The following is a 27,247-nucleotide window of genomic DNA, read 5'->3' on the forward strand; positions in this document are numbered from 1 at the left end:
CTCGCTATCGTCCAATCGTTGAGTAGGGTTAATTTGATGATTCCCACGACCACGTGCTTCTGCGTTAAACCTTGACCGTTTTCCTATGTAAACAATCTGGTCAGTTTGATCATCAAATTTGTAAATACTATCGTTAATGAACAGTTTATCAAATCGAACTGATGCATAGTGACCTCTTTTACGTTCTTCAATCATACGTTCACCTAGCATTCTTCGATGTCTTTTCACTCTGTCGGAGTAATCTTGTTGAACAGAAAATCCAGAATTTAGGTCAGATTTACTATTGCTGGCACGGTTTAAAATTGCCTGACAGTCCTTGAAGCGTACAAAACGTGCTATTATCGTACATGTACTAGAGTTATTTGATCTTATCCTGTGTGCACGGTCTATATCAATTTGGTCAGCTTCTTCACCAAAATTGAGGGTTGTTCTAAGAAAATCACGCAATTTAGTCTCTGTTTCTGACCAGTGCTCTGAAATACCCCCTCTGATCCTGTTAAATCTAAGATTATTCCTTCTGGAATTATTTTCGTAATAGTCTAGTTTTATCTTTATCTTCGACAGTTCATTTTGTAGAGAGATATTGTCTTGTTTTAATTGCTCATAGTTTGATTTTAATTCACATACAGTGCTTAAAACAGAGTCTATCTTGGTATTAATGTTTGATTGATATTGTTGCTTAAAATAATTTGACAGTCGCCGCCTGTTATCTTACTATTTTTCTGCCGATTTAGGTCAACATACTACGTCACAATCCCGCCAAAAATAAAAATTTACTGCAACCAATCAGAATTGCCGAATTTAGGTGACATTTTCAGATCGTAGTAAGATTTTACATCAGCCATATTTGTTTATATTTGACAACCACTGAACGATAACATTGTTAGAAATCACTTTAAAGTAACTTATCAATAGTTGTAGTAAAATTATATCAAGTATAATTATAGATTACTGTAGTTTATTGAAAATGCCATTGACATTTGTTCTTATATCGCCGAATTTAGGTTACTCCGGGATATATTTAAAAAGCAAAAAAAGAAAAAAAAAAATATATAGAGTTCTATACCTATCAGCGAAATTTTCATTACCATTTCTTGTTGGGCGTCGTAAAGCAATGATAAATGGCGGTGTATTCAGATAAAAGCCAATTGCAACTTTTCGACTTACAAGATAACGATAGAAACCGAGAAACTCTGATTGAAAAAGGATGCGGGCCCCTGCGGACATCTATGGGGACCATAATAGAACAGGAAACCAGAATAAAGGGAAGCAGTGTATAGAATACCTAATGGCACTTTTAAAACGGAAAATGTAAAATAAAAATGAACAATTATTTTAACCGACTTCCCGTTCATAGGCTTTGCCTAATTTCCTATTATGAAATGGGTTATTACTTTTACTGTGAAATTATAGTATAAATGAATTGTTCATTTTTATTGTTACATTTACGTTTAAAAGTTGTCATTTGGTATTTTATAGACTGCTTCCGTTTATTCTGGTTCCCTGTCCAATTATGGTTCCCATATAAGTACGCAGGATTCCATTTTCAATCAGAATACTTCTTGTTGTTATCGTTATCTAGTTATTAGAAAAGTTGCAATGTGTCAATTCAGTACTTCGGATGAAAATTTTCAAAACCATCACTATTGGCAGACAGTGATACTCACGATACGGTAAAGCTTGCTTTGCTAGCAGGCCCTTTGGGCCAGCTCTTCGAGCTCGCTATGAATAAGGCAAAGCCTCCAAGTGAGCTCTTTGACAGAAATTATAGTACATTAATAACATACATGCCATAATTTTTAGACTCATTTCCAAGACACTATTTGGAGGTGGGGCATTGATCAGCAAACAAATTATTTTTTTAATTTACATAGTGGCATACAACCTTTATTACTGCTATTTTCAACTTGCAAATTTAATGACAACATAAACAAGACAAAATGTCAATAATTATTAAGTTTTTTTTATCTTTTTTTAAGTATTAAGGCATTGTAAATTCAATCAGTCACAGAATAGAATAAAGCTATGTTAAGTTAGGACAATTAGCCATGTCGTTTACCTGAAGCATTCCCTGAATCATGTAGATTTCATCACCTCATATTTAGCGGGAATTTTGACGGTGTTTGACCACTAATTACTGCCTGCAGGCAGATTAAATTTATACTGGCCAGTTGTTAATCACACTCCATGACACCTTCGCTTATGAAGCCACAGGGGGGGGGGGGGTAAACAATTAATCTTTTAATTGATCAAAATTATTGCTGATGATTGTTTGTCGGAAGGGGCACATAGATATAACAATCAAAGGATTAGTGTCACCATTGCAAAGCTGTAAGGGGATAATCGTTCGTTATTAGCGTTCTTAAATAGTTTATAAAAACTTGACAATAAGATTATATAAAAATGTAAAATTTCTGGCTACAAAGTAGATTATTTATATTTTTTATATATATCCGGGACGTTATGGCATATATGTTAATAATATTTTTACATTGAAAATGGCTGAACCCAGCTAAAACTATGGGTTAAGAATTCAATTTATTTTTTAATTGTTTTTATTTGATTTCCTTTTTAATATGCACATGTAGTCTATAGCCTGGCAAGCCAAAACCCTGGCCCGCTTCGCTGTCCCGGCCTTTGACTTCCCCATATGAATAAGGCAAAGTCTCAAAGCAAGCTTTTTGACAGAAATATAGAACATTTTAATTTGAAAATATGAAAACAAATTTTTCCATCGACGGCTATATATTTTTTGTTTTCAATACACTTTTAACTGCAAACAATTTGTTACACGATTCACTCAACATAACCACACACTTTAAATTCTGGTTCCCTGTCCTATCATAATTCCCATAGAAGTGGGCAGGAGACCAGTCTCTGCACCCGTTATCAATCTGTATTCCTCGGCTTTTATCCTTATCTTGTAATTCGAAAAGTTACGATTAAGCAATTACCCATAATTTTGTAGTACTTCCCGTGAAAGTTTTCAAAACCATAACTATCTAGCAGGTATTCACGTTACTGCAAAGCTCGCTTTGTGAGCCTGCTCTTTGAGCTTGCTATAATTTAAACCTCAATCGGTGGCTTCACACTTAGAACTGCATGCCCGCACTCAACACAAACACACATTATATATGGCCATTTCATGTTTTATATGATATCTAAATTGAATTGACCCATCAGAGAACATAGATGGGAACCATAGTAGGCCTTAAATAAAATTATGTTTGTTTCCCCTTCCCAACCGACCTGACGATAAACCCCGCGACCAGGAAAATTTTATTTCAGTTTCAGGCCTGAAAATATTTTTTCTGTTCTTATCTGTGTTCTAAATTGAAATCATTATAAAATGTTTTGAGTACGTAAGGGTTCCTTTTATTTTCCCTTTGTCATACTTTACCTAGTGAAAACTTAACTTGCATGTATGTACAAAAATAGTGTATACATGCATATTATTCTCATGAATTGTTTTCAATGTGACAAAATAGCCTACGCTCCACCTACATGTATTTCAAAACAGTTTGCAAAACCTCTTCATTGGTCAGTAAAATTGGAAAACCTATGAAACACAAGGAAACAAATTACCGGAAGTGCTGAAGGTGGCCGATGACATGTTCAGATGTCAATAAACATCAATTAATAATTGACTAATTTCGATTAGGACCAATTCTGAATTTACTTGATGACATCAGGTTTTTCACTTGATTTCCTTTAAAACAGTTAAATATAGACATGTCTATAGTCAGGCAAGCTGGGAATGAGACACTTCACCCTAGACACTTCACGGTGCACCCTTCAAATTTTGAAGACATTTCACCCCTCAAGCCAATGCCTAGACCAGCTTCGTGATTGGGCCTTTGACCTGCACGTATAAATGGGTTAAACCATGAAACTTGAAAACTGCTTGTATGTCATTTGAAAAACACCTTTATGTACGTGCACATGTTCTCATATTCATTTTTTTCAGTCTTTGTTATTCTACTATTCATTAAACCATGAAACTTGAAGACTAACTGTAGCCGTAGGTCAAGTGCACATATTTAAGTAGCTTTCTATATGTATGATGAATTGATGGTGATAAACAAACATGAGTTTTGTTTGTTTGTTTGTTTATAAATGAAGATGTTTGAAAAAGTATTAATTGTTTATCATGGCAACACAAGTCTGGGATGTTGTTTAACAGGACAGTTGATCAATTATATCCTGGCAGGTGTATTGATACAGTCAATGAAAATGATGATCTTCTCATGGTGGTTGTGTGAACCAGTTTATTTTTAAAATCCTATTATACACACAGAAGTTATTAAGAGAACACAAATAGGAGAGGAATTCCATGCAAGACCTTGATCATTAGATCAATGTCAAAGCCAGTGATTGATCTTAAGTGTATTTCTTATATGTCAGGTATTCTTAAGTGCATTTTAACTTTTGTGGTCTATAACTGCTGCCTGTATGATTGGATTTGGCCATCGATTGGTACACATGACCACCATAAGTGGACAATGTTTCATGTGTGAAACCTTTCTCATTATGTCAAAGTTAATTTTAATGCAAGATCAATTAAATTTGGTGTATTTCTATTATAAATCTTTTGTGCATTTTTGTATGCAACTTCTTTTCAAAACCTGTTTCAAAACTAAAATGATTATATTAATATATTTTCAGAATTCATTTTGTTCATATTTGGTCCAAATTCAATACATATCTATAAGCACCATAAAAAATTTACCACTAATATTGAGCTATTTACCAACCTGGAGCGGCCCGTGTTGCAGGAGCATTGGTGTTCCTATGGACACATTAATCAACAAAACTTCATTTCTGAATGTCAGAATCAATGTGGTGTTCATGTAATGAAGGGATTGGAGAATAGATTTAGCCTAACATATTGTTCTTCAGTTATCAGAGTATGGGTTTATTTAGAAAAAAATACATGAAAAGTTTTCTTTTACAGAATTACCATTGGAGATAGAACCAATAGCGAACAAGTTTGGTGTATTTGCTAACAATGAGATATGTTTATCAGATATTAAAGTGTATGGGTTTGATTATGACTACACTTTAGCTTCCTACAAGGATGATTTACATCACGTGTTGTATGATCTGGGTAAAGAAGCTCTTATAGAAAAATACAAGGTGACCATTTCTACTATTGAAAATAAGTACTCGAAAAAGTTCCAGTTTTTTTTGGTTGTTTTTTAGCAAATCTTTCTCTTTTTCCTATCCAGTATATTTAAATATTTTTCTCTGTCTTCCAAACAATTCTACAAGTTAAAAAAATAAGTCGGCATGTTGGAAATGTGTAATTTTATTAAGATTCATTACCATTTATCTGAATATAACCTTTACCAAACCCTTTAAGGAAATTATTCTGTTTGTAAACATGATTGCTCTATTATGTTGGATGTATTAATTTTATTTTTTATCAAGTGAAAGAATTTCTTTGGTTTTCATAATTATGTTGATAATGACTTGTGAGAAGTGAACTTTGTCATTTATTACTGAAATTCTATTATACATTGTGACTGCAGTGTTATAAATTTGAAACAAAAGTGAAGTACTGTGATTATGTTTCAAAAACTTTTATCATAAGACCTTCACAGACACCTGTATAGGAGAAACATTTTCTGAAAATTCCCAAAGCTGTTTGCCTTATGCAGATTTTACAGTACTTAAAAATTGTTTAATGGGTTATTTTAATGATGTGCAAAATGAACATTGTTTGGTTTTTGTCACAATTTTTATTTTCTTGATATTATAGTATCCAAAAGGTATTGGAGAACAACATTTCAACCCGGACTATATACTTAGAGGTCTACATTATGATATAAGGAAGGTAAGACAGTATCTTCAGATTTAATTAAGTTGTAGGTCACATGAATACTTTAATGATCATATGAAGAGTTTCAAGCTTAATTGGTGAAGGAAGAAATGTCCTGCACCATCTGAACTAAAACCATACATATGATCTGTAAATTGATTAATAAACATTTATTTTGTCAGATAACAATTTGAATCATTACCTAGATGTGGACTCAGATACAAGTAGGTGAAAGGAAAGATTTTTTTATCTTGTCGGTGTTGTTTTTTATGCCGCCACTCACATGGCTGTTTAGGGAAATATACATGTAGCATTGCCCTTGTCTGTCTGTCAGGTTGTCAAGCTTCTTGTCTGAAGGCTGGTAAAACAGTGGAATGTAGGGGCATCTGTGTCCTATAGACTTGTAAATTTTCTAGTTTATTTGTCTCTTGCAGCATTAACTATTTGGCACATTTGTAACATTGTTTTAACATATATATATGAAACAAGTATAACCGAGTATAATTTTAACTTTCAGGGTTTACTGATGAAAATAGATTCCTATCATAACATACAGCTTGGTACAGTTTACAGGTAATTTAGACTTTTTACAACTATTCAAATGCTAATTTTGGAAAAAAATTTATATATTTATTTGTCTAAATCATATGAATTTGCTAAGCAAATTTTGTTTTTGTATACATATTGAGAGGTTGATGTGAGATGTTTTTGTCTCATTCTTAGCCTCATTCAAGTTTTACATCAACCAATTTTGTTCTATTCCTTGGTGCTCTATGCCAAACAATTGCAGCTCTTATTTTTAAGAATGCCTCAAAATTTTTCACAAATACATGTATAATAATTACTCTGGAAAAAAGTTATGGAGTGAATGATCTGAAGTTTTGCACACAAGTTACTGGCCTAGACCTATATCAAATGGAACATTAATTTTGAAAATTATTTCCAGTCCCATCATGTCAAAAAAACGCACTGGAGTCCCTTTAAAGCTTTTTTTTCTGTAAACTGTTAACAAGGAAGTTGAAACATTATTATGTGATAAATGAATGATTTTATATAAGATATTGTAGCAGTATATTGTAATATTTTACAGAGGAACAACAAAATTGTCAGACAATGAGGTGTTGGAGTTGTATAAAGGAACACATGTACCAATAAGTGATATGAACACATTCTATGGCTTTGTATGTAACATTACAAATAATCTCTCACATCATGTTTCATAACTTAATGTCATATTCTATTTGTAACATTTAGTGTTGATGAATCAAGTAGGAACAGATTTCGTTATTTATATGTTTATGAATGTTATCATGAGTTTTAAATTGATGCTTATATTTAAACCCCCTGAAGGTATTCTCTTAAATCTTTACACTTTGGGATCATAATAGAAAGTCAATTTCCAACAAAGACCTATAACTCTGTCATATATTTATGAATGAAATCTTCCTCAATATTATTCTGGTGATTCTACTTGAAAACTCTGCATGGTGACCAACTTGCAGTTCCTGGTTTAACCTTGGCATGTTAAGCTAAAACCATTATGCATACACACAACATACCTCTAGTGAAGTGTTATTTTTACCATATTGATATTTTACCTTGCCCCTTAAATGAGTTTAATATTGATGGTTAAATATTCATAACTCTAAAACATCTAACATAATTATATGTTATAAATTAACAGGTTTAGGATGTTCTTCTTACAGATTTTATTGCTTTATTAGTGTTCTTGCTCTTAAGTTATGATTGTATTGTCTGGAAAAAACACACTTAGGCATTGAAGCTGTTTTAAATAAAATATTTTTGTAATCTCCTGTAGTTTTCATTGTCTTGGTTTCTGTAAATAAACATGATGGCCTGTCAATAAAGAATAAATACACATGAGCTGCGTCACAACAAAACCAATATAATGCGTTTGCGACCAGCATGGATCCAGACCAGCCTACGCATCCACGCAGTCTGATCAGGATCCATGCTGTTCGCTTACCAACCCTATTACAAGTAGAGAGACTGATAGCGAACAGCATGCATCCTGATCAGACTGCGTGGATCGATGCTGGTCGCAAACGCACTATAATTGGTTTTGTTGTGACGCGGCTCATTTATATATAAATATATATAATTTCAGGGTCCTATGGTTCAGTTAGTAGACATGTTTGCACCTCCAGAAATGAATCTCATAACTAATGTAACTGATGTAAGTTATGTCTTTTAATAATATTAACCTTTATAGTGATCGCTGATTTTTTCAATGTCAAATTGAGCTTAATTAAATATCTCAAAAGATGGTCATTGACCAAAAATTGATAATGACTAACATTAAGTATAAAATAAAAAGAAAAAGACTGCCCAATTCTTTTTGTAAATTGAACATTACCAATAGATTCGGAATGATATTTAAATAATTCATGTTGGTTCAAGGGGTTATTGATTAATTAGGTGACATTAATTATAAAATTGAAAACAAAAGTGAAGAAATGTTAAGTTCTTTTGAATTTTTTCTGAACAGTGAGTGTTTACTCATGGATTGGTATTATGTCAATTTAATACATATATGATAATATGGTTGTAATCTTACTGGAAATTGAGAAGAGTTTATCATGCTGTTGCTGGCAGACAGTAAACGTCTGGTGTACTGGGTTCTAAATCTTTTATTGTGATCATTACTGTTTAAATTTACAGGTAGTACAAAAGCCCCCACCCTCTCTTGAAATTCATATAAAATACACATACATCACATTGAGTCAAATTACAATATAGAGTGGCTGCCACAAGTTCTAGACTATTTATTAAATTTATAGTACAATAATATATATACAAAAGTAAATGCATTTATATTTTTTGCAAGCAAAAACTTCACTTGCCAGTGAATTCATTGAATAAATGTAGATATGTGTATATCAATATCTGATATTTCTTTTTCAGTATTTTATAGAGAATAATATACCATATGATCCAGAATATGTGTTTTATGACATAAGAGTAAGTACAAAGTTAAACATCTTATGTTTATTATAATCTATTCAAACAATAAATGCAAACTTTGCAATTAACTTGACTTTAATCTCAGGTTGTGAACAAATCAATACTTACACTCATGGTTTCTAAGTTAACATTATTCAATAATTTCAGTATTTTTCGGGTATGTTCAGTTCTTGAAATATATTCAGGAACTTCACAAGACTAAAAACTATAATTACAATTTGATTCGTGTATATGCTATAATCTGTTCATTGAGAAGCCAACACATTTCACGGATTTTTTGGCGTATTTTAAAGCCGATATTCGATCATATTCCCAATTGAAAATAGTATATAATTTTCCAAATCCACAGGAAAAAATTCCCAATTGAATTGAAAATTACAAAAAAAAATATTGAATAGGAAACTCTAAAATCTTTAAAAATTAAGCTTCTTAACCGTTATAGTGCTTAAATGTTTGAAGATGCCATGCTAGACATTGACTGTTTGCATTCATTTAATCACTACAAATTTTCATTCTGTCGTGCATTTTTCCCCAATTTTTTAACAAAATGTCACTGAAGTTCCCAATTCCATGGGTATCGGTCATGTTCCCAAAATTCTGGGAAAAAACCTGCATTTACCAAAGATTCCTCTATATAGGAATGTCTACTGATATTGTTAATGATAGCTTTACAAATGTTTAAGATAGTTATATATGATTGTTTTCAGAATGCAGTACAAAGTGTCCATACATCAGGTCAATTACACTCGACAATCATGGGAAATTTAGGTAAGTTGATCAATATATTCCAGTGGGATTCTTCAATACTAGTGACCTGCATTTAAGGTTGTCTATTAAGTCTGTGTTAACTTTCTGTCCAACAAAATCTGACTGACCTGGCCAATTGTCAGAATAATTTTTCTGTAAGTTAACAAAATTTGTATTATATATACCTGTGTATTTTGTTTCAAACAGGACACCTCGAGATTTGTAAAAACATAAAGATTGATGTAATTAGTTAATTATTGTAAAGTGTACAAAGTGATTTATCCTAGCCTAAAGCCCCTACTGTCCACAGAAATTACCAATAACTTGTCAAACCATGCACAACTTACCTTGTTAGTAACAATAAGAATAATAATATCTATTACTTTCAATGTTTCTTCAGTATTGTGAATATTCATATTGTATATTTGGCAGTGTTTATAAATTAATATAATACAATGTTCTTTATTTTCTTGTTGCAGACAAATACCTAGAGAATGGTCCACACATTAAAAAGATTCTAGAAAGACTTGCAAATGCTGGGAAGAAATTGTTTATCATCACAAACAGTGGTTTTCCATTTATGTAAGTTGCTAATTTGAATGAAATAATGTATGTTTTCTTCAGATAAATTATCAGTTGTTACAAACCTTGTATTTTACAGTAACTACTGTGGATTCACTTAATTCCCTGGGCATGAAATTTTGTGGTTTTGTCACAAAAAAAACATTTCTGTGGGTTCTTAAATTTGTTGACTGTAAAGTCTATATATTTTTCCAAAATGTAAAATGTAAATAATGTAATGCAAAATAATCTTACTGAAGACGAAATGAAAATTCGTTGGATCCTAAATTTGTGGATTGATATATCCACAAAAACCATGAAAATTAGTTTTGGTTTCCTCAGAATAATAATGATTTTGCAGTATATGAATTGCTCCTGTAAGTAAATCAAATGCACAATTACATGCACTACATCTAGAGAAATTTAGATTTATTAAACAGACTTGAAATACGTACCAGTCCTGATGATTCCCAATTTAACTTTTTATACGCCCGTTTGAAAAACGGGACGTATTATGGGAACGCCCCTGGCGGGCGGACGGGCAGCGTCCAATTTTGTCCGGAGCATATCTCCTACATGTATGGAGGGATTTTAATGAAACTTCATAGAAATGTTCACCACTATGAGGAGCAGTGTCGCGCACAAGAACCAGGTCTCTAGGTCAAAGGTCAAGGTCACACTTAGAGCTCATTGAAAAATGCTTGTCCGGAGCAAAACTTCCACATGTATAGAGGGATTTCAATATTAATTGGCACAAATGTTCACCATTGTGAGGCGGAGTGTTGCGCGCAAGATTCAGGTCCTTGCGGCCAAGGTCAAGGTCACACATAGAGGTCAAAGTTCAGATAAAAATATGAAGATGTGTATATGGACCATTTAGTCATCATTTATTGAGGGATTGTAACACAAATGGTCATTATCAAGACTATGGCTGTGATACATAAAATTTAGGTCAATATATACAAGGTCAAGGTCACTAAAGATGATGAAATATCCAGATTTTGTCCGGAGCATATCTCCTACACGCATGGAGGGATTTTAATGAAATTTCATAGAAATGTTCACCATTATGAGAAGCCATGTCACGCACATGAACTAGGTCTCTAGGTCAAAGGTCAAGGTCACACTTAGAGCTCATTGAAAAACGCTTGTCCGGAGCAAAACTTCCACATGCATAGAGGGATTTCAATATAACTTGGCACAAATGTTCACCATTGTGAGGCGGAGTGTCGCGCACAAAATTCAGGTCCCTGCAGCCAAGGTCAAGGTCACACATAGAGGTCAAAGTTTAGATAAAAATATGAAGATGTGTATAGGGACGATTTAATCATCATTTATTGAGGGATTGTAACACAAATGGTCATTATCATGACTACGGCTGTGACACATGTACTTTAGGTCAATATATGCAAGGTCAAGGTCACTAAAGATGGTGAAATATCCAGATTTTGTCTGCAGCATATCTCCTACATGTATGGAAGAATTTTTATAATACTTTATGGAAATGTTCACCACCATGATATGTATTGCTCCATGCATGATCCAGGTCAAAGGTCAAGGTCACACTTAGAGCTCATTGAAAAACGTTTGCCCGGAGCAAAACTTCTACATTCATAGGGGGATTTTAATATAACTTGGCACAAATGTTCACCATTGTGAGGCTGAGTGTCGCACGCAAAATTCAGATCCCTGCGACCAAAGTCAAAGTTACACATAGAGGTCAAAGTTCAGATAAAAATTTGAAGATGTGTATAGGGACCATTTAGTCATCATTTATTGATGGATTGTAGCACAAATGGTAACTATCATGACTACAGGTGTGACACATTTAATTTAGGTTAATATTTGCAAGGTCAAGGTCACTGGAGATGATTAAATATCCAGATGTTGTCCGGAGCATATTTTCTACATGCATGGAGGAATTTTAATGTTACTTTATAGAATTGTTCACCACCATGAGACGTAGTGCCCTGCACATGAACCAAGTCTCTAGGTCAAAGGTGAAGATCACAGTTAGAGCTCATAGAAAAACGCTTGTCTGGAGCAAAACTTCTACATGCATAGAGGGATTTCAATATAATTTGGCACAAATGTTCATCATTGTGAGGCTGAGTGCTGTGCATAAAATTCAGGTCCCTGCGACCAAGGTCAAGGTCACACATCCTGTGCATATCTTCCCTACTGATTTGTTTTAAGGTTCATTTAACAACACAGTGCCAAGAATAAAAACTTGCTTGCTAGATAACACTTATCCATAATGCCCCCATCTCCATCTAAAGCTTTCGTAAACGGGCGTATTTTGTGACTATGGCACCCTTGTTTCTATTAGAAAACATTTCCTGCTCGGTTATTTTATTTTGAAATTGATGAAATGATAGCCAGTATACAATCATTGGTTTTATTGAAAATTGCCTACAAGTTTGTCTTAGGGTTGTCATTTAATTGATGTATTAAAAACGTTACGTTTACTAAAACTATTTGTGTCATTTGAATGAAAGTAAAAACAAAAAAGGAAAGTAACTTTAAAAACATCTTTATCAGAAATATTGTTATGTTTTTACAGAAATTCTGGCATGAAGTATATGGTTGGTGAAAATTGGATTGACTTATTTGATGTAGTTGTTGTCAATGCAAGAAAGCCAAAATTCTTTAATGAAAATACAAGGTAAGAAAAATTTTGACTCTCATCTGTCAGAATATACTTGTATAGTTGTGCATTTATATACATGTACATGTAAATTTTATACCATTTTTGAGTCTACTTCTTAGACCAATATAACATGTGGAGAAACATTATCCTGACCCATGTGAGGCTTTAATTGCTGATGTAAGGACTGACAGTCAACTTCCTGTGAATTGATTGCTACTTTTGACCTTAAAAACATAAGTTTTACTGGCAGCAACTGATTCTACCCATGTAACCATGCTCTCCCATAATTGTCTACAATGTCTACAATTCAGTCAGATTTTATTTTTTTGCATGTTTTGGTAAAGAATATAAATAGTTTTGTTCAGATTAAACTTTAGACAAGTCCATTTAAGATATAAAGTGTGGTAAGGGTGCATGTAATGTCTTATTTTTGCCTTCTGTCTAAAACATATGTAATTTAATTGATTGATAGTTTAAAGCTCTTATGAAGTATATATTCATTTGTATTATGTTATTTCCAGTTTTTCTGCAAGTAATTGCCAATACATGTGTACATATCAAAATAATATTTTGTTGATTTATGTATGGACTTAAAGTGTGACTTCATAACTATGGAAAAATATGCCACATCAGAAATTCAAATGTGAGAAGCCAAGGTCTAATGACAGCTTTAAAAATAAACATGTTAATAAATATACAAATAAATATTATTTTAATATAAGTAAAGCCTGATATTAAATTTGTTTTTTACAGACCATTTCGTTTGTATGATCCACAGAATGAGAATTCTTGGCATAGAGTAAAACATCTGGATAAAGGTCAGGTCTATATACAGGTAGGAAAAAGCATGCTAAAAGAAATTGTTGAAGGAAAGTAAGGCAGAATGGAGTAAAAAATGAAAGGTGGCTTTTTTGCTTAAAAACCTTCAGTCGATGCCAATTAAACAAGAGCTGCAAATACAAATTCATAACTGAAAGTCAATATTCAACAACTATAAGTCTGATATGGATTTTGACTGAATTTTAGTTCCTTTTGAACTTAGAAAACTTGCTTGAAGTTTTGCATGCAAGATCAATTTTAAAAACTCTGAAGTTATTCCTCTGATATATCAAACTTGTCCCTCAATCATTATCAGTTAAACCAGATAGCTTAGTTATTGAAATGTATCAGCATTAATACATTGTATTTATATAAGTTTGATATTGTCATTTTCTAGGGAAATTTTCTTGATTTTCAACACATGACGGGCTACTATGGTTCAAAAGTTCTCTACTTTGGTGACCATGTTTACACAGATTTAGCTGTAAGTATTTGTTAGATATTTTATCTTTTTTGTGCAGACAATTATAGGAATGAACTGGTAATTATAATCTTGTTATATAACATACTAATTTTCAAGTGACATATTTCGCTTTTTTTGATGTCCATTTGTTCTTAATAAGTAATAGGACTATTATAATGGTGATTGACCAATAATTGATAATGAAAAATAATTATCGTAAAATATAAAAACAACATAAACTATTTAAAGACTGCCCCACTGATTTTAAGAATTGGACGTTACCAATACATTCTGATCGCTATTTATGAGATTTCCATTGATCATTATTGAATAAATGTCTGAAACATACTATAGAGGATATTTTCATAGTGTATGATATGTTACAGGATCCATCATTGAAGCATAGTTGGAGGACAGGTGCCATTATTCCTGAATTAGAGGTATGTTCTCTAGCTATATACCAGTCATGCTGTGTAACAAGTATAGGCCATTGGCAGCACAGATTATCAATGTAGATATTGTGTCAGATATTTGTGAAAAATGTCTGTAGCTTTATAAGGTCATTATTAAGACTGCAATAGGCTCTAGACTTTTCTTTATTTAATTAACTTCACTTAGATACAATGGAAAAATAAAAGAGAAGAATCAATTAAATTACATTGCTATATGTTTTTGATATTATTTCTTACTTGAATTTCAATGAAAATGGAACCTACCAGGAGGTTAAGAAGAAATTTATCTATATGAAAATAATGCCTTGGACTAGCAGAGGTATTTAAACATTTCCTAAAATCCATTGATAAATTTTATAACCTTGTCTTGATATAATGGTAAAATACACTTCTGTAAATATTAAATATCTATTATAGTTTATTTCAACAATATTACATTTTTGTATTGATTATAGCAATCAAATTTCTCAAACTGTATTATTATGAATATGTGTTACTTTTATTATCTCCTCTGAAAATGGGGTATGGTTATAGTTTCCTTCCACCCATCCCTTATTTTGGTCAGGAGCAAAACTCAAAAAGAATTTCAAATGTTAACTTGATTAGTGGACAGATCTCATCAAAGAGGCGTGCAGTACATAAGAAAATAACTCTTTTTATTCTCATATAATTAAGTATGTAAATGTGACTGTCAATGTATATGGACTGTCCATTTTTTATGACTTTTCTCCTATTGGATGGGGGATTTATGAATTCTTGTGTTCGTTTGTACATGTAATTGTTTTATATTTACAGTCAGATTAGAAATAAAGGTGATAACATGTATGTGTAATTATACCCCAGAAACGAAGTTTGGGGGGTATATAGGAGTCACCCGGTGGTCGGTCGGTCCAGATGTCCGTTGCATTTTCTTTGTCCGCAGCATAACTTGAAGACTAATGATTGGAATTCAATACAACTTCAAACAATGGTCAAGGACATTGAGAGGAAGTGCTGTGCACAAGAACCATAACTCCATCTTTACTAATTACAGAGTTATTGCCCTTTGTTACTTTTCCTTGTCCGGAGCATAACTTGAAAACTACTAGTTGGAATTCAATACAACTTCATACATTCGTCAAACACATTAAGAGGAAGTGCAGTGCACAAGAACCATAACTCTGTCTAGAGTAGTTATTGAGTTACTGCCCTTTGTTACTTTTCCATTGCTTTTTAGCTCACCTGTCACAAAGTGACAGGGTGAGCTTTTGTGATCGCTTTTCGTCCGGCGTCCGTCCGGCGTTCGTCCGTCGTCCGTCCGTCGTCCGTCCGTAAACTTTTGCTTTAAATGACATCTCCTCATAAACCGCTGAGCCAATTTCATCTAAACTTCACAGGAATGTTCCTTTGGGGGTCACCTTTAAAAATTGTTCAAAGAATTTAATTCCATGCAGAACTCTGGTTGCCATGGCAACCGAAAGAAAAATCTTTAAATATCTTCTTTTAAACAACCCTAAGAGCTAGAGCTTAGAATATTTGGCATGAAACATCTTCTAATGAGTGTCTACCAAGTTTGTTCAAATAAAAGCCCTGGGGTCAAAATTGGCCCCGCCCCAGGGGGTCATAGATTTTCCCTATATGCATATAGTAAAAACTTAAAAAATCTTCTTTTAAAGAACCCAAAGAGCTAGAGCTAAGATATTTGGCATGAAACATCTTCTAGTGAGTGTCTACCAAGTTTGTTCAAATAAAAGCCCTGGGGTCAAAATTGGCCCCGCCCCGGGGGTTATTAATTTTCCCTATATGTATATAGTAAAAACTTAAAAAATCTTCTTTTAAAGAACTGTAATAGCTAGAGCTTAGATATTTGGCATGAAACATCTTCTAGTGAATGTCTACCAAGTTTGTTCAAATAAAATCCTTGGGGTCAAAATTGGCCCCGCCCCAGGGGGTCATTGATTTTCCCTATATGCATATAGTAAAAACTTAAAAAATCTTCTTTTAAAGAACACAAAAAGCTAGAGCTAAGATGTTTAGCATGAAACATCTTCTAATGAGTGTCTACCAAGTTTGTTCAAATAAAAGCCCTGAGGTCAAAATTGGCCCTGCCCCAGGGGGTCATAGATTTTCCCTATATGCATATAGTAAAAACTAAAAAAATCTTCTTTTAAAGAACCGTAAGAGCTAGAGCTTAGATATTAAGCATGAAACATCTTCTTATGAATGTCTACCAAGTTTGTTCAAATAAAAGCCCTGGGGTCAAAATTTACCCCGCCCCAGGGGGTAATTGATTTTCCCTATATGCATATAGTAAAAACTTAAAAAAATATACTTTTAAAGAACCCAAAGAGCTAGAGCTAAGATATTTAGCATGAAACATGTTCTAATGGGTGTCTACCAAGTATGTTCAAATAAAAGCCCTGGGGTCAAAACTGGCCCGCCCCGGGGGTCATTGATTTTCCTTATATGTGTATAGCAAAAATTGAAAAATCTTCTTTGAAAAAACCCAAAAAGCTAGAGTTTAGATATTAAGCATGAAACATCTTTAAGTAAATATCTACAAAGTTTGTTCAAATAAAAGTCCGGGGGTCAAAACTGGCCCTGCCCCAGGGGTGTCATTGTTTTTAACTATATGTGTATAGTAAAAACTTAAAAATCTTCTTTTAAAAAACCCAATGAGCTAGAACTTAGATGTTTAGCATGAAACATCTTCTTATCGGTGTCTACCAAGTCTGTTCAAATAAACAAATAAAAGCCCTTGGGTAAAAATTGGCCCGGGGGGGGGGGGGGGCTATATACAGGTGAGCAACCTCAGGGCCATCATGGCCCTCTTGTTTCTTGTCCAGAGCATAACTCGAAAAGTGCTATTTGGAATTCAGTAAAACTTAATACAATGATCAAGTATATTGAGAGGAAGCACAGTGCACAGAAACCATAACTCTTTCTTGACTCATTTAAGAGTTTTAGCCCTTTATTACTTTTAAATGTCCAGTGCATAACTTGAAAATTAATGTTTGGAATTCAATGAAACTTTATACAATGGTCAAGGGCAGTGAGATGAAGTGCAGTGCTGAAGAAGCATAACTCTATTTTGACTAATTACAGTTATTGCCCTTTGTTCCTTTTTTGTCCAGTGCATAACTTGAAAACTAATAGTTGAAATTCAATACAACTTCATACAATGGTCAAGCGAAATGAGAGGAAGTACAATGTACAATAACCATAAAACCATCGTCAATATTTGTAGAGTTATTGCCCTTTGTTCCTTTGCCTTGTCCGGTGCATAACTTAAAACTAATGTTTAGAATTCATTGCAACTTCATACAATGGTCAAGCTCAATGAGAGGAAGTGCAGTGGTCAAGAAGCGTAACTCTTTCTGGATTTATTACAGAGTAATTCAATAAAACTTCATCAATGGTCAACAATATTGTAAGGAAATGCAACATACAAAAACCACAATTATCTTTTATTGCCCACAACCATAATTCTATTTCAATTCTTTTACTAGGTATTCTGTTACTTGTAACTTCCTCATTTCCGAAGCAGTTTGCAGGGGTATTAATCACATTTAGTGATAGTTCTAGTTGTTTTTGTATCTACAGTCAGAAATAAAGGTGATAACTTCATCGGATTATAAAGCATCTGTTAGATGGTTGATTGCTCTTCAACATTTGATAGAGGAAATGCAGGTAGGTTGTTATTAAAGGTCAGATATTTTTAGAAACAATGTTTGTTATCCATATGTTAGCTTGTAGTCCAACTTAATGAATTAGGCGTTGAGATATTGTGATATATTTATGCTTCCAAAAGGGAGAGCATATAGTTGCCACATTGTTTGTCAATCTGTTACGTCCATCTGTCCGACTTTTTTTGTCCAGAATATAACTCTGACTCTACAAGAGTTATCATAAGGAAACTTTGTAAGTAGATAGATCTCATTGAGTAGAAGTGCAGTGCTTAAGAACAGTAACTCTGCATTGCCTAATTTTGGAATTATTGCCCTTTTTCATTTTTACACTTTGAACTTTGTCCGGGGGACTTAAAGCTGCACGCCTCCAGATGAGCAAAAATATTTTGATAAAATCAAACCTGAGAAAGATGTAGTTAGATTTTAGGAAAAGTATAAAGATTCAAATTCTTGTAATAATTACTTGTTATGTGCGATTAATGACCAATTTTTCACTATTTTTTCACTTTATTTCTACTGCGTTACTAACGCAGTGAGGGCTATTTTTGCACATTTTGACCTCTTAATGGTAATTTACGTGGGTTGTAAGTGCCATTGATAATGTGTAGTTTGCACTCTTTTGGTAAGTTCACAATATTATACTGTTAAATACATTTTCAAATTTTCATGAAAAATAGCATGAATCTGGAGGCGTGCTGCTTTAACTCTGAAATTACAAGAGGTATCAACGTAACCTATTTGGAGAGCATCACCAAGTTCGATTCGCTCTTGTGTGTATGGGCAATATCTCCACCAGAACAAAAAATCTTTGACAAAATATCTTGACTAGTTAGTTTGTATTTATTAAATTGAGACAATATTGACTGATCTGTAACACCATTATAGAGTCAAGCTTGTGGCAGTTTTCTTGTAACAAATGTTACAATGATTGATTTGAAACTTAGGCCTTCAAGTAAGAATAAACTTTATAAAATTATTTTAAACTTGTAAGGATAGATAGCATCACAAAGTTGGGGGTAAATCATGAGTAAATGGTAGCAAATTGTTGCTGATGAATTTCCACAAAATGTTACCTGTAGCATCAGCATGAATATATTGTAAAATACTTTTGTGTATATTTTGTACAGTATAGATTGTTTTCTCTGTTAGTGCAAATACATTCTTTTACTTAGGACCATACACTGTTTTTCAAGGAATGGCACCAATATAAAGGTGCCACATTGAAGGTTCCATGAGACCTGCTGTATAAACACATCTGAGGTGTTTCTGGAATCCTATATTTCACTCTAATCATGTGTATATGTTGAATTCTTCTGAAGTTGGAGCAAAGATGCATGGATTGTAGGCTTGCCTAGGCCAAAAAACCCTTCTTTGTTGAGGCCGAATATAGGCTGCTTGCCTCTTTTTTTATCCCCTGTTTGGTCCTCAAAATTCCCCAGTCTTTTGAAATTTGCCATACAATTTAGAACAAAATGAAATGATGGTGTTGAATTAAGGTCTTTTACTTCCCAGTGCTTTTTGAGAACATGTTAAAAGTTTGTGTTAAATTTGAGACCCCTTTTCCCAAGTATGCCAAAGTCATGCATATTTTCTTCAAGACAAAGGCTGAGGCCCCTTCCCAAAAATGGTGTTTTGGCCCTGCTTGCTCTCACCATTATCATCTAAATAGGATAAAATCCTGGTTGTTGGACTGGTGTAAGGCGGGCAGTTGGGCATCAAACAAGATGGTTTCCAGTCAACTTGGTATATAGAAAAATAGTTTCCAGTCAATAACTGGAGTTAGAAATGATATATTTCAATAAAATTTGGTGTATTTTAAGCTCATATGAAGACCTCACTTTGGATCATTTTTGGGTCTCCTGGGGTCAAGGTCAAGATGGCTGTTATGAAAATAGAAAATTTGATTTCTGTACTATAGTTTGGAATGAGATGATTCAATGAAACTTGTTGTGTTGCAAGCTTGTGGAGACTTCCCTTTTGTGTCCTTGAAGATCAAGTCAAGGTCACTGTAACTAAAAATAGAAAATTAGTTTCAGGTTGATAAGTAAAGTTAGGGGTGATATTTTCTTAAAACTTGGTCTAAAGCTAGCTTATGTGAAGACCATGCTTTAGATTGTTTCAGGGTTTCTCAGACCCATCCACTTCCTCCAATCATTCAAAACAATATTAATATTTCCATTAGCTGTAACTACAAAATGCTTGCTAAATTTTTTTTGTTTCTTCATTTGTTTTCATTTGCATTGTACATAGTTTTATTGTACATTGCATGTATTGTATTCCATCTGGAACAAAACTTTCAACATTGGTGATCATTGAAAACCTGGTTTCCTGGCATTGCCATGTTTCTTGTTGTTTGCTTTATTGGATGTTCTTTAGGGCTTTTATTTTTTAATTTTTATTCATGAATGAAAAACTTTGAGTAACATTTCAAGACATTTTGATAATGCTATTAGATATATTCAACTGTGGGCTGTGGTTTAAAATGTAGTTGAAATGGTAGAGCTGAGTTGAGTTTGCTTTGTGTATTGTATTGACTTGTATTGAATGTATTACTATTGTAGGAGGCACAGAGCTGTCAACAGGTTGATTTTCACATTTCCTTATTTCTATTATGTAACTGTAGATATATATCTGAAAATATACTGAGGTTCAAAATCTTCAACATATTGTCCGAAGAATATTTCTTTAGGAAAATAAGATCTTATTAACATATTTCATGTGATTCATTTTTCTAGTTTAACATACTCAGATCTTGACTTTACAATGATAGTGGGGCTGTTTACCTCTATATCTGTGTTATTACATCCCTATGTTAAACTATAAAAAGTCTTCACTCCAAATATCATATATACAGTTATTTAGTGTCATGATAGTAGGTCTGTAAAGACTCGTTACTATATGACATGTTTTAACTCAATTATTCCCTTTTATATGAACTATGAAAATAAAATACTGAGGTCCTGTGATTGTTTATTGTTTCTCGTAATGTTCCTTTATATAGTTTCAATGTATTGAAAATTTCGTCCTAATTATCCCTTAGTACCCAACTATTTGTATATGTATACCTTTATTATTGTCGCTTGATGGAAAGACAACAGTTGTTCATCTGTTGTCCTTTCCACAATTTCTTTAAACAACATCTCCTAAACCACAAGGTTGATTTTGACGAAACCTTAGAGCGAGGATCCTTAGGTTGTCCTCTATAAATTTATGTAAATGTTGCCAGAGTTTGATGCATAATTAGGTCACAAGAGTTAAAAAGCATCGTCAGATACCAACAGTTGATTAACATGTAACGTAACATAACACATTATGATAAAGGTTTGGCCGTGGGTATCCAACGATGCTAAAATTGGACTTAAATCAAAGATTCTTAGTAAATTTTCTCCTCAGAAACTACAATGTGCAGAGCTTAGACATTTTACAAGTAACATCACTTTGTTGTCATTAATAAAAATCAAACCCTTGAGGTCAAAATTGATCCTGCCCGACTTGAATATAAAAAGACATTTGTTCTTATGTGAAACTTCATGGCTAATAGCTTATATATTTCCCTTCTACAAAAATTATAATAATAATACCCCTGGAGTAAGATTTGGCTTGGGTCCTTGGGGTCATTTAGTTTATATAGACTTATATAATAAACTCACTTAACTTAGATAATTGGCATACAGCTGGTTTTAGCATTGTATCTCAGGTGAGTGATACAGGGTTATAATGACACTCTTGTATACAAATACTGCACATTTTAAAAAACTAACATTGATTTGGTTTAATATGTTTATGAAAAAAGTGAAGTTTTTTTAGTGTAACATTTGCAAAACTCAAGTATATTTTTAGATCTATTTACAACATGTTTATATGCACCTTTATTTACATGCTTTTTATATGAAAGCTTTTTGTGCTTCAGGGAGCATTTAGATGTAGATTTTCCTTCCCTCCCTCGTATCTACTGCCACATTTACTGACCATTTCTCATAGGGCCTCTCATAGGGCCTTCATTTGTTTACCATTATTTTGTATATATGTTTGCTATGTAGGTCAGTGAATGTACCGCTACCCTTGGACTGAGTTTAATATTCAAGTCGTGGTCACAGAGACCAGAAATAGATTTTTGTACTTAACTGTTTAAGGGCTACAATAGAAATATTTTGCCAGATAATTTCTTTAGATAATTTGAATATAGACAACTTGTATAAATCTCTACCCTCGGTCAAGGGTTACAAACACTAAGAACAAAGTTTTGTATATTTCATAATAAAGCCTTGATTTAATTTGACCAGTATCATAGATATTTTGCATATTTTTACCTTTCATTGACATTTACCTTTTGTTTGGTATTGAAGGTTTATGGATCAAGGTCACTGAAACCATGAAATAAATGTTCAATTTACTGTGATAGAGCCTTCATTTACTGACCGATATCTTAGATTTTTAGTATGCAGCAATCTTGCATGGGTCTTTACCTTTCTGTTGTGTTTGATTGATTCTACGCTTATAATGTTTTTTCTCAATGCTGGTATATAGTTACCGTGCATTGACATTGTTATTGCATGTCAAAGTAAAATAGGACAGCATCCAATAGGGGATTTTGGCAAATTGCAGCCAGGCTTGTTTTGTTATCACCTTAACACATGTAGCTTGCTACAGAACTTTGATTTTCGATGCATTTCTTTTAGATAAAATCTTTTTTAAACTTAAATAACATTGATATTTTATTGTTCTCTTGGCAATTTAACAACACTGTTTGGATGCTTGTGTTAACTTATGTCATGTAGAGTGGCCTCTGTGGCCTAGAAGCTAAGGTCACTTGCCTGTTGTCACTATTGGTTGATATCCCATCAATTACTTGATATTCTTTCATGTGAAGAAAACAGTTTGTGCATGAAAATCGAGGCAACTAAGACTTTTGTTCTGTAGTTACATTGTGTTTTCCTCCTGTTTCACCTAGCAACTTTATATATTGTATGATATCTTCCAGTGTGTAAGCTAGTTTTGTAAGTACAATCTAGAGAATGTTACTTCTCTCGCATTTTGCTCCTGCAGTTATTAAGCTCATAGTTCCAAACTGTTTTCAATGTACTAACACATACAGATAACACATAAAGTCATTTCTTGATAAAATCTATAATTATTCTTCTTTCAGGTATTACTTTGTGTAAACAAAACATTAGGCAGCATCTTAGCTATTGTTAGTTAAATATTAGGTTGAACTCCTTCTAATTTATCAAAGTCATGTCTCCTTGTATTCAAAGAAAAAACTAGTTCTATATAATTTTTAGAAAATAATTTTATATTTCAAATATTTTTAATGTTTAATTTATCATCATCATAAATTGAAACAGACAGGTTCATAATATTTTTGTGATGTTAAAGTAAACAACATGTGTAATATTTTATGTAGATGTTAACAATGTACTTATATATAATTACAGAATGCTGGCAGTACAGAGAGCCTTGACATGATACCAGAGTTATTAGAGGAAAGATCTCAGCTAAGGTAAACAGGAATTAACTTTGCTATGTTCTTAAAAAACCAACACTAAAATCCTTTAGTTAGTATGTCTGCATTTCATTTGACTACTTTTAATTTGTAATTTCAGTACATCTAATAACAATATCATACTTGTGTTGGCTATATAACAATATCATACTTGTGTTGGCTATATAACAATATCATACATGTGTTGGCTATATAATAAATCATACCTGTGTTGGCTATATAACAATATCATACTTGTGTTGGCTATATAACAATATCATGCTTGTGTTGGCTATATAACAATATCATACTTGTGTTGGCTATATAACAGTATCATACTTGTGTTGGCTATATAACAATATTATACTTGTGTTGGCTATATAACAAATCATACTTGTGTTGGCTATATAACAATATCATACTTGTGTTGGCTATATAACAATATCATACTTGTGTTGGCTATATAACAATATCATACTTGTGTTGGCTATATAACAAATCATACATGTGTTGGCTATATAATTATATCATACTTGTGTTGGCTATATAACAAATCATACTTTTGTTGGCTATATAACAATATCATACTTGTGTTGGCTATATAACAATATCATACTTGTGTTGGCTATATAACAATATCATACATGTGTTGGCTATATAACACTATCAAACTTGTTTCGGCTATATAACAATATCATACTTGTGTTGGCTATATAACAATATCATACTTGTGTTGGCTATAAGCTGTTAGCATGATTGAGAGTTGTCCTATATATCATATGAATTATGAAAACAAATGCTAGGTTACATTTTATATATGTTTAAACACTTATCTTGCTGGCGTTACTGTTTCTACCCATGTAACCAGTATAGTACAAGTATCATCCTGCACATCCATGTCTTAGTAATTATTGTCTGCACTGTTTGCTATTCAGTCACTACATATTTTGAAGAAAAAAAATCTAAAATAATATATAGCTTTGCCCAGATTGAAAGATTGGCAAGTCTAAGATATTAAACAGGGTATGTGCCCTTCATTTATTAGGTTTCAATGTCATCAGATTAGCATCTCTTCTCTCTAGTCATAAGGGTATAACCGTATTACAATGTAGTTATCTTTCAATATTGTTTAATCCTGTACACATTGCTACTTTTTAAATAGATATTATGTGCCCTTCTTTATTTTTGATTCATTATCACATAGTTGCTTTTCTTTAAATTATATTGATACAAAGTACATCACAGTTTCTCTGTAAAATTCTATATTAGAGATCATAAACAAATTAGTAATAAATTTGTATGGAAATCTGTTTTGGATCAGTTTAATCAATTTAAACAAAAAATCTTATTTTACAGATCTCACCTGAAGTCATTGTGTAATGACAGATTTGGAAGTATGTTTCGTACACATCACAACCCGACATACTTTTCACGTCGTATGGCAAGATTTGCTGACATCTACACATCATCTCTCACCAACCTATTACAGTACTCTGTAGATAATACATTCTACCCACGGAGAACTGCCCTACCACATGAACCGTACCCGTTCAATGATCCTTCACATGCACAATGTGTTAAACCAATATGATCTTATACAGTCAACCTGTGGTTCTGATTTATCTGAATCAAAAATATAAGATCAGTAAAATTTGACTTTATGTAAAAGAAGATGGAACTTGTACTTAGATAGTGTCTACATGAAGCAATGCTAAGTCTTGTTTAAGGGCTTGATTCCAACCAATTGTAAATTGTATGAAGTAAAGATGACATACTACTGTGTATGAAGCCTTCTATAGTAGTTTTACAGCCTGACTGTACAGTTAACATTACAATATTGACTTGTCTGTAAGACATCTTGCTGCTACTGACAAGGTCAGACATAGATATGAAAATCAACTGTGGTAAACATTTAAGAAATTAAGAGTTTCATTTTAATTTTTTTGAAAATTATGTTAACATAATTAAGGATTTTAAACCTCTTTCTTGCTATATGAGAGTGTAGAACTTGTTTGCAAAACCCTAATTGTGATATTTTGATTACTTATTATAGTTTTAGTAAAATGTACAAGAAGTGTTTGTAATTATGTAAATATTGTATTTTTATATCAGCATTCATGTATTTGAGATTTTATCATTGATACCAGTGATTTTTATGCTTTAATTTTATCTATTTTAACAGGAAGTAAGAGGACTTTATATAATGTTGTTGTTGACATACTTGTTTTAAATCTCTTTGTTTGCATTGATGTATATTTTAGTAGTACAGCTGAAAGCAAAATGTGCCACTTTTATTTTTAAAGCTCCACAAGTAACAAAACTTTATAGTTCTTTTGAATATTATTCATAAAAAGCAGGTAACCTTTTCCCCAAACAAATATAATAGTTTGTAGTCTCATGTGATACTTAGGGTAACTTAATTTTTTATCAAAAAATGCTTTTACCTCATTTTTATATTTCTGTATTTAGACAATATCTTATTTTAAATAATTGTCCTATTTTACATTGGTTGCCTTTAGGGGATTTTTTTTATGCTTTGCTTTAGTTCAGTTGAGAGGCATTAGAAAAGTACAAGATACTCAAACATGTACAGTTTGTTTTTGTGTTTGTTAGTTTTAGCAATGAAAGTTTTATAATCTGAATGATATAAAGAGAATATATGGTTGATGTAGAGATGGAGAAGATTTATCAAGTGATCGAGAAAGTGTATGATATCTTAGCGAGCTTTAGCAAGTCAAAATTCAATTTACAACAAACTGGATAAACCTTTTCCATTCTGAAATCAACCATGTATTCGATTTATCCTGCTTTTGTCTCGTTTAATCATGTTTTTAGATTATTAAAATGGTTTCATTCTTACTTTTTCTCCAATAAAACAGCATCTGTATGTAGTTTTCTTTGCTGCTAACCATGTCACATAATGACTTGAGATAGAATAGTTTATCTGGCAATAATATAGACAGTAGCAGGATAAAAATATGTGTATACAGCGACTATTGACTGTAGTTAAATACCTCAAGTATAAACTGTGTTGGGCATTTTAAATGTGCTTTATTTTAGTTTGATTGTGATAAGAGTATATTTTAGATTAGTTTATATGAATTGATTTTAATTTGATTGTGTTGGAAGCTATAAGTTTATTGAAACATTCTGGAATCCATGCCTGGAACCAACCAGTATTGTTTCTTTACATTCATTGAAAGTTTAATTAGTGACTTACATGATACAAGAAAATATAGTTATGACTCCAATACTGCTTATGATCATTTAGCTGACTTAACCACTTGCCTACTTGTTGTTAAGATAACTAAAACATTACGGAAGTACTGTTATGACAATTTTCTTCGAGACATTTCACATATTGGTGTATAAATTATTAAAGTTCAAACAAATGTTTATAATTTATAGTATTAGAGTTTCTAGTACATAACGCATGTTTTAGTGATAGGCATTTTAAATTTTATTTTGTGATTTAATAGTTGTTTTTATTTTGTTACTGTTTTAATTAAAATTTATACAAGAGATAAATTACTCAGCTTTTCCTTGAAAGATTTTTTACTTCTTACATTCTCCAAACCATGAAGTAATAGTGTTCACTG

At 32.5% G+C, this 27,247-nt stretch overlaps 1 protein-coding gene across 1 annotated transcript; it reads left to right on the forward strand.

Moving 5' to 3' along the window:
• Window positions 1-1,121: 1,121 nt before the first annotated feature.
• LOC132731433 (5'-nucleotidase domain-containing protein 3-like) lies at window positions 1,122-27,176 on the forward strand. Its single transcript, XM_060717616.1, has 17 exons — window positions 1,122-1,274; window positions 4,924-5,136; window positions 5,762-5,836; window positions 6,339-6,394; window positions 6,912-7,002; window positions 7,950-8,018; window positions 8,747-8,803; window positions 9,514-9,574; window positions 10,033-10,135; window positions 12,678-12,779; window positions 13,518-13,599; window positions 13,981-14,067; window positions 14,433-14,486; window positions 18,081-18,167; window positions 20,728-20,748; window positions 23,602-23,666; window positions 25,005-27,176. Exons 1-17 carry the CDS (start codon window positions 1,122-1,124, stop codon window positions 25,237-25,239), a joined length of 1,611 nt encoding a protein of 536 aa, XP_060573599.1. The 3' UTR covers window positions 25,240-27,176.
• Window positions 27,177-27,247: the final 71 nt, after the last annotated feature.

This window comes from Ruditapes philippinarum, unplaced genomic scaffold (genome assembly GCF_026571515.1).
Source record: "Ruditapes philippinarum isolate M1 unplaced genomic scaffold, ASM2657151v2 ctg1973_1_1_1_1, whole genome shotgun sequence".
NCBI classification, from domain to species: Eukaryota; Metazoa; Mollusca; class Bivalvia; order Venerida; family Veneridae; genus Ruditapes; species Ruditapes philippinarum.

Excerpts from the sequence above, each read along its gene's own strand:
- LOC132731433 (XM_060717616.1), top strand. The coding sequence starts at position 1,122 with ATGGCGGTGTATTCAGATAAAAGCCAATTGCAACTTTTCGACTTACAA. Across the intron at positions 5,837-6,338 it reads TACATTATGATATAAGGAAG|GGTTTACTGATGAAAATAGA; the intron begins GTAAGACAGTAT and ends TTTAACTTTCAG. Across the intron at positions 10,136-12,677 it reads AACAGTGGTTTTCCATTTAT|AAATTCTGGCATGAAGTATA; the intron begins GTAAGTTGCTAA and ends ATGTTTTTACAG.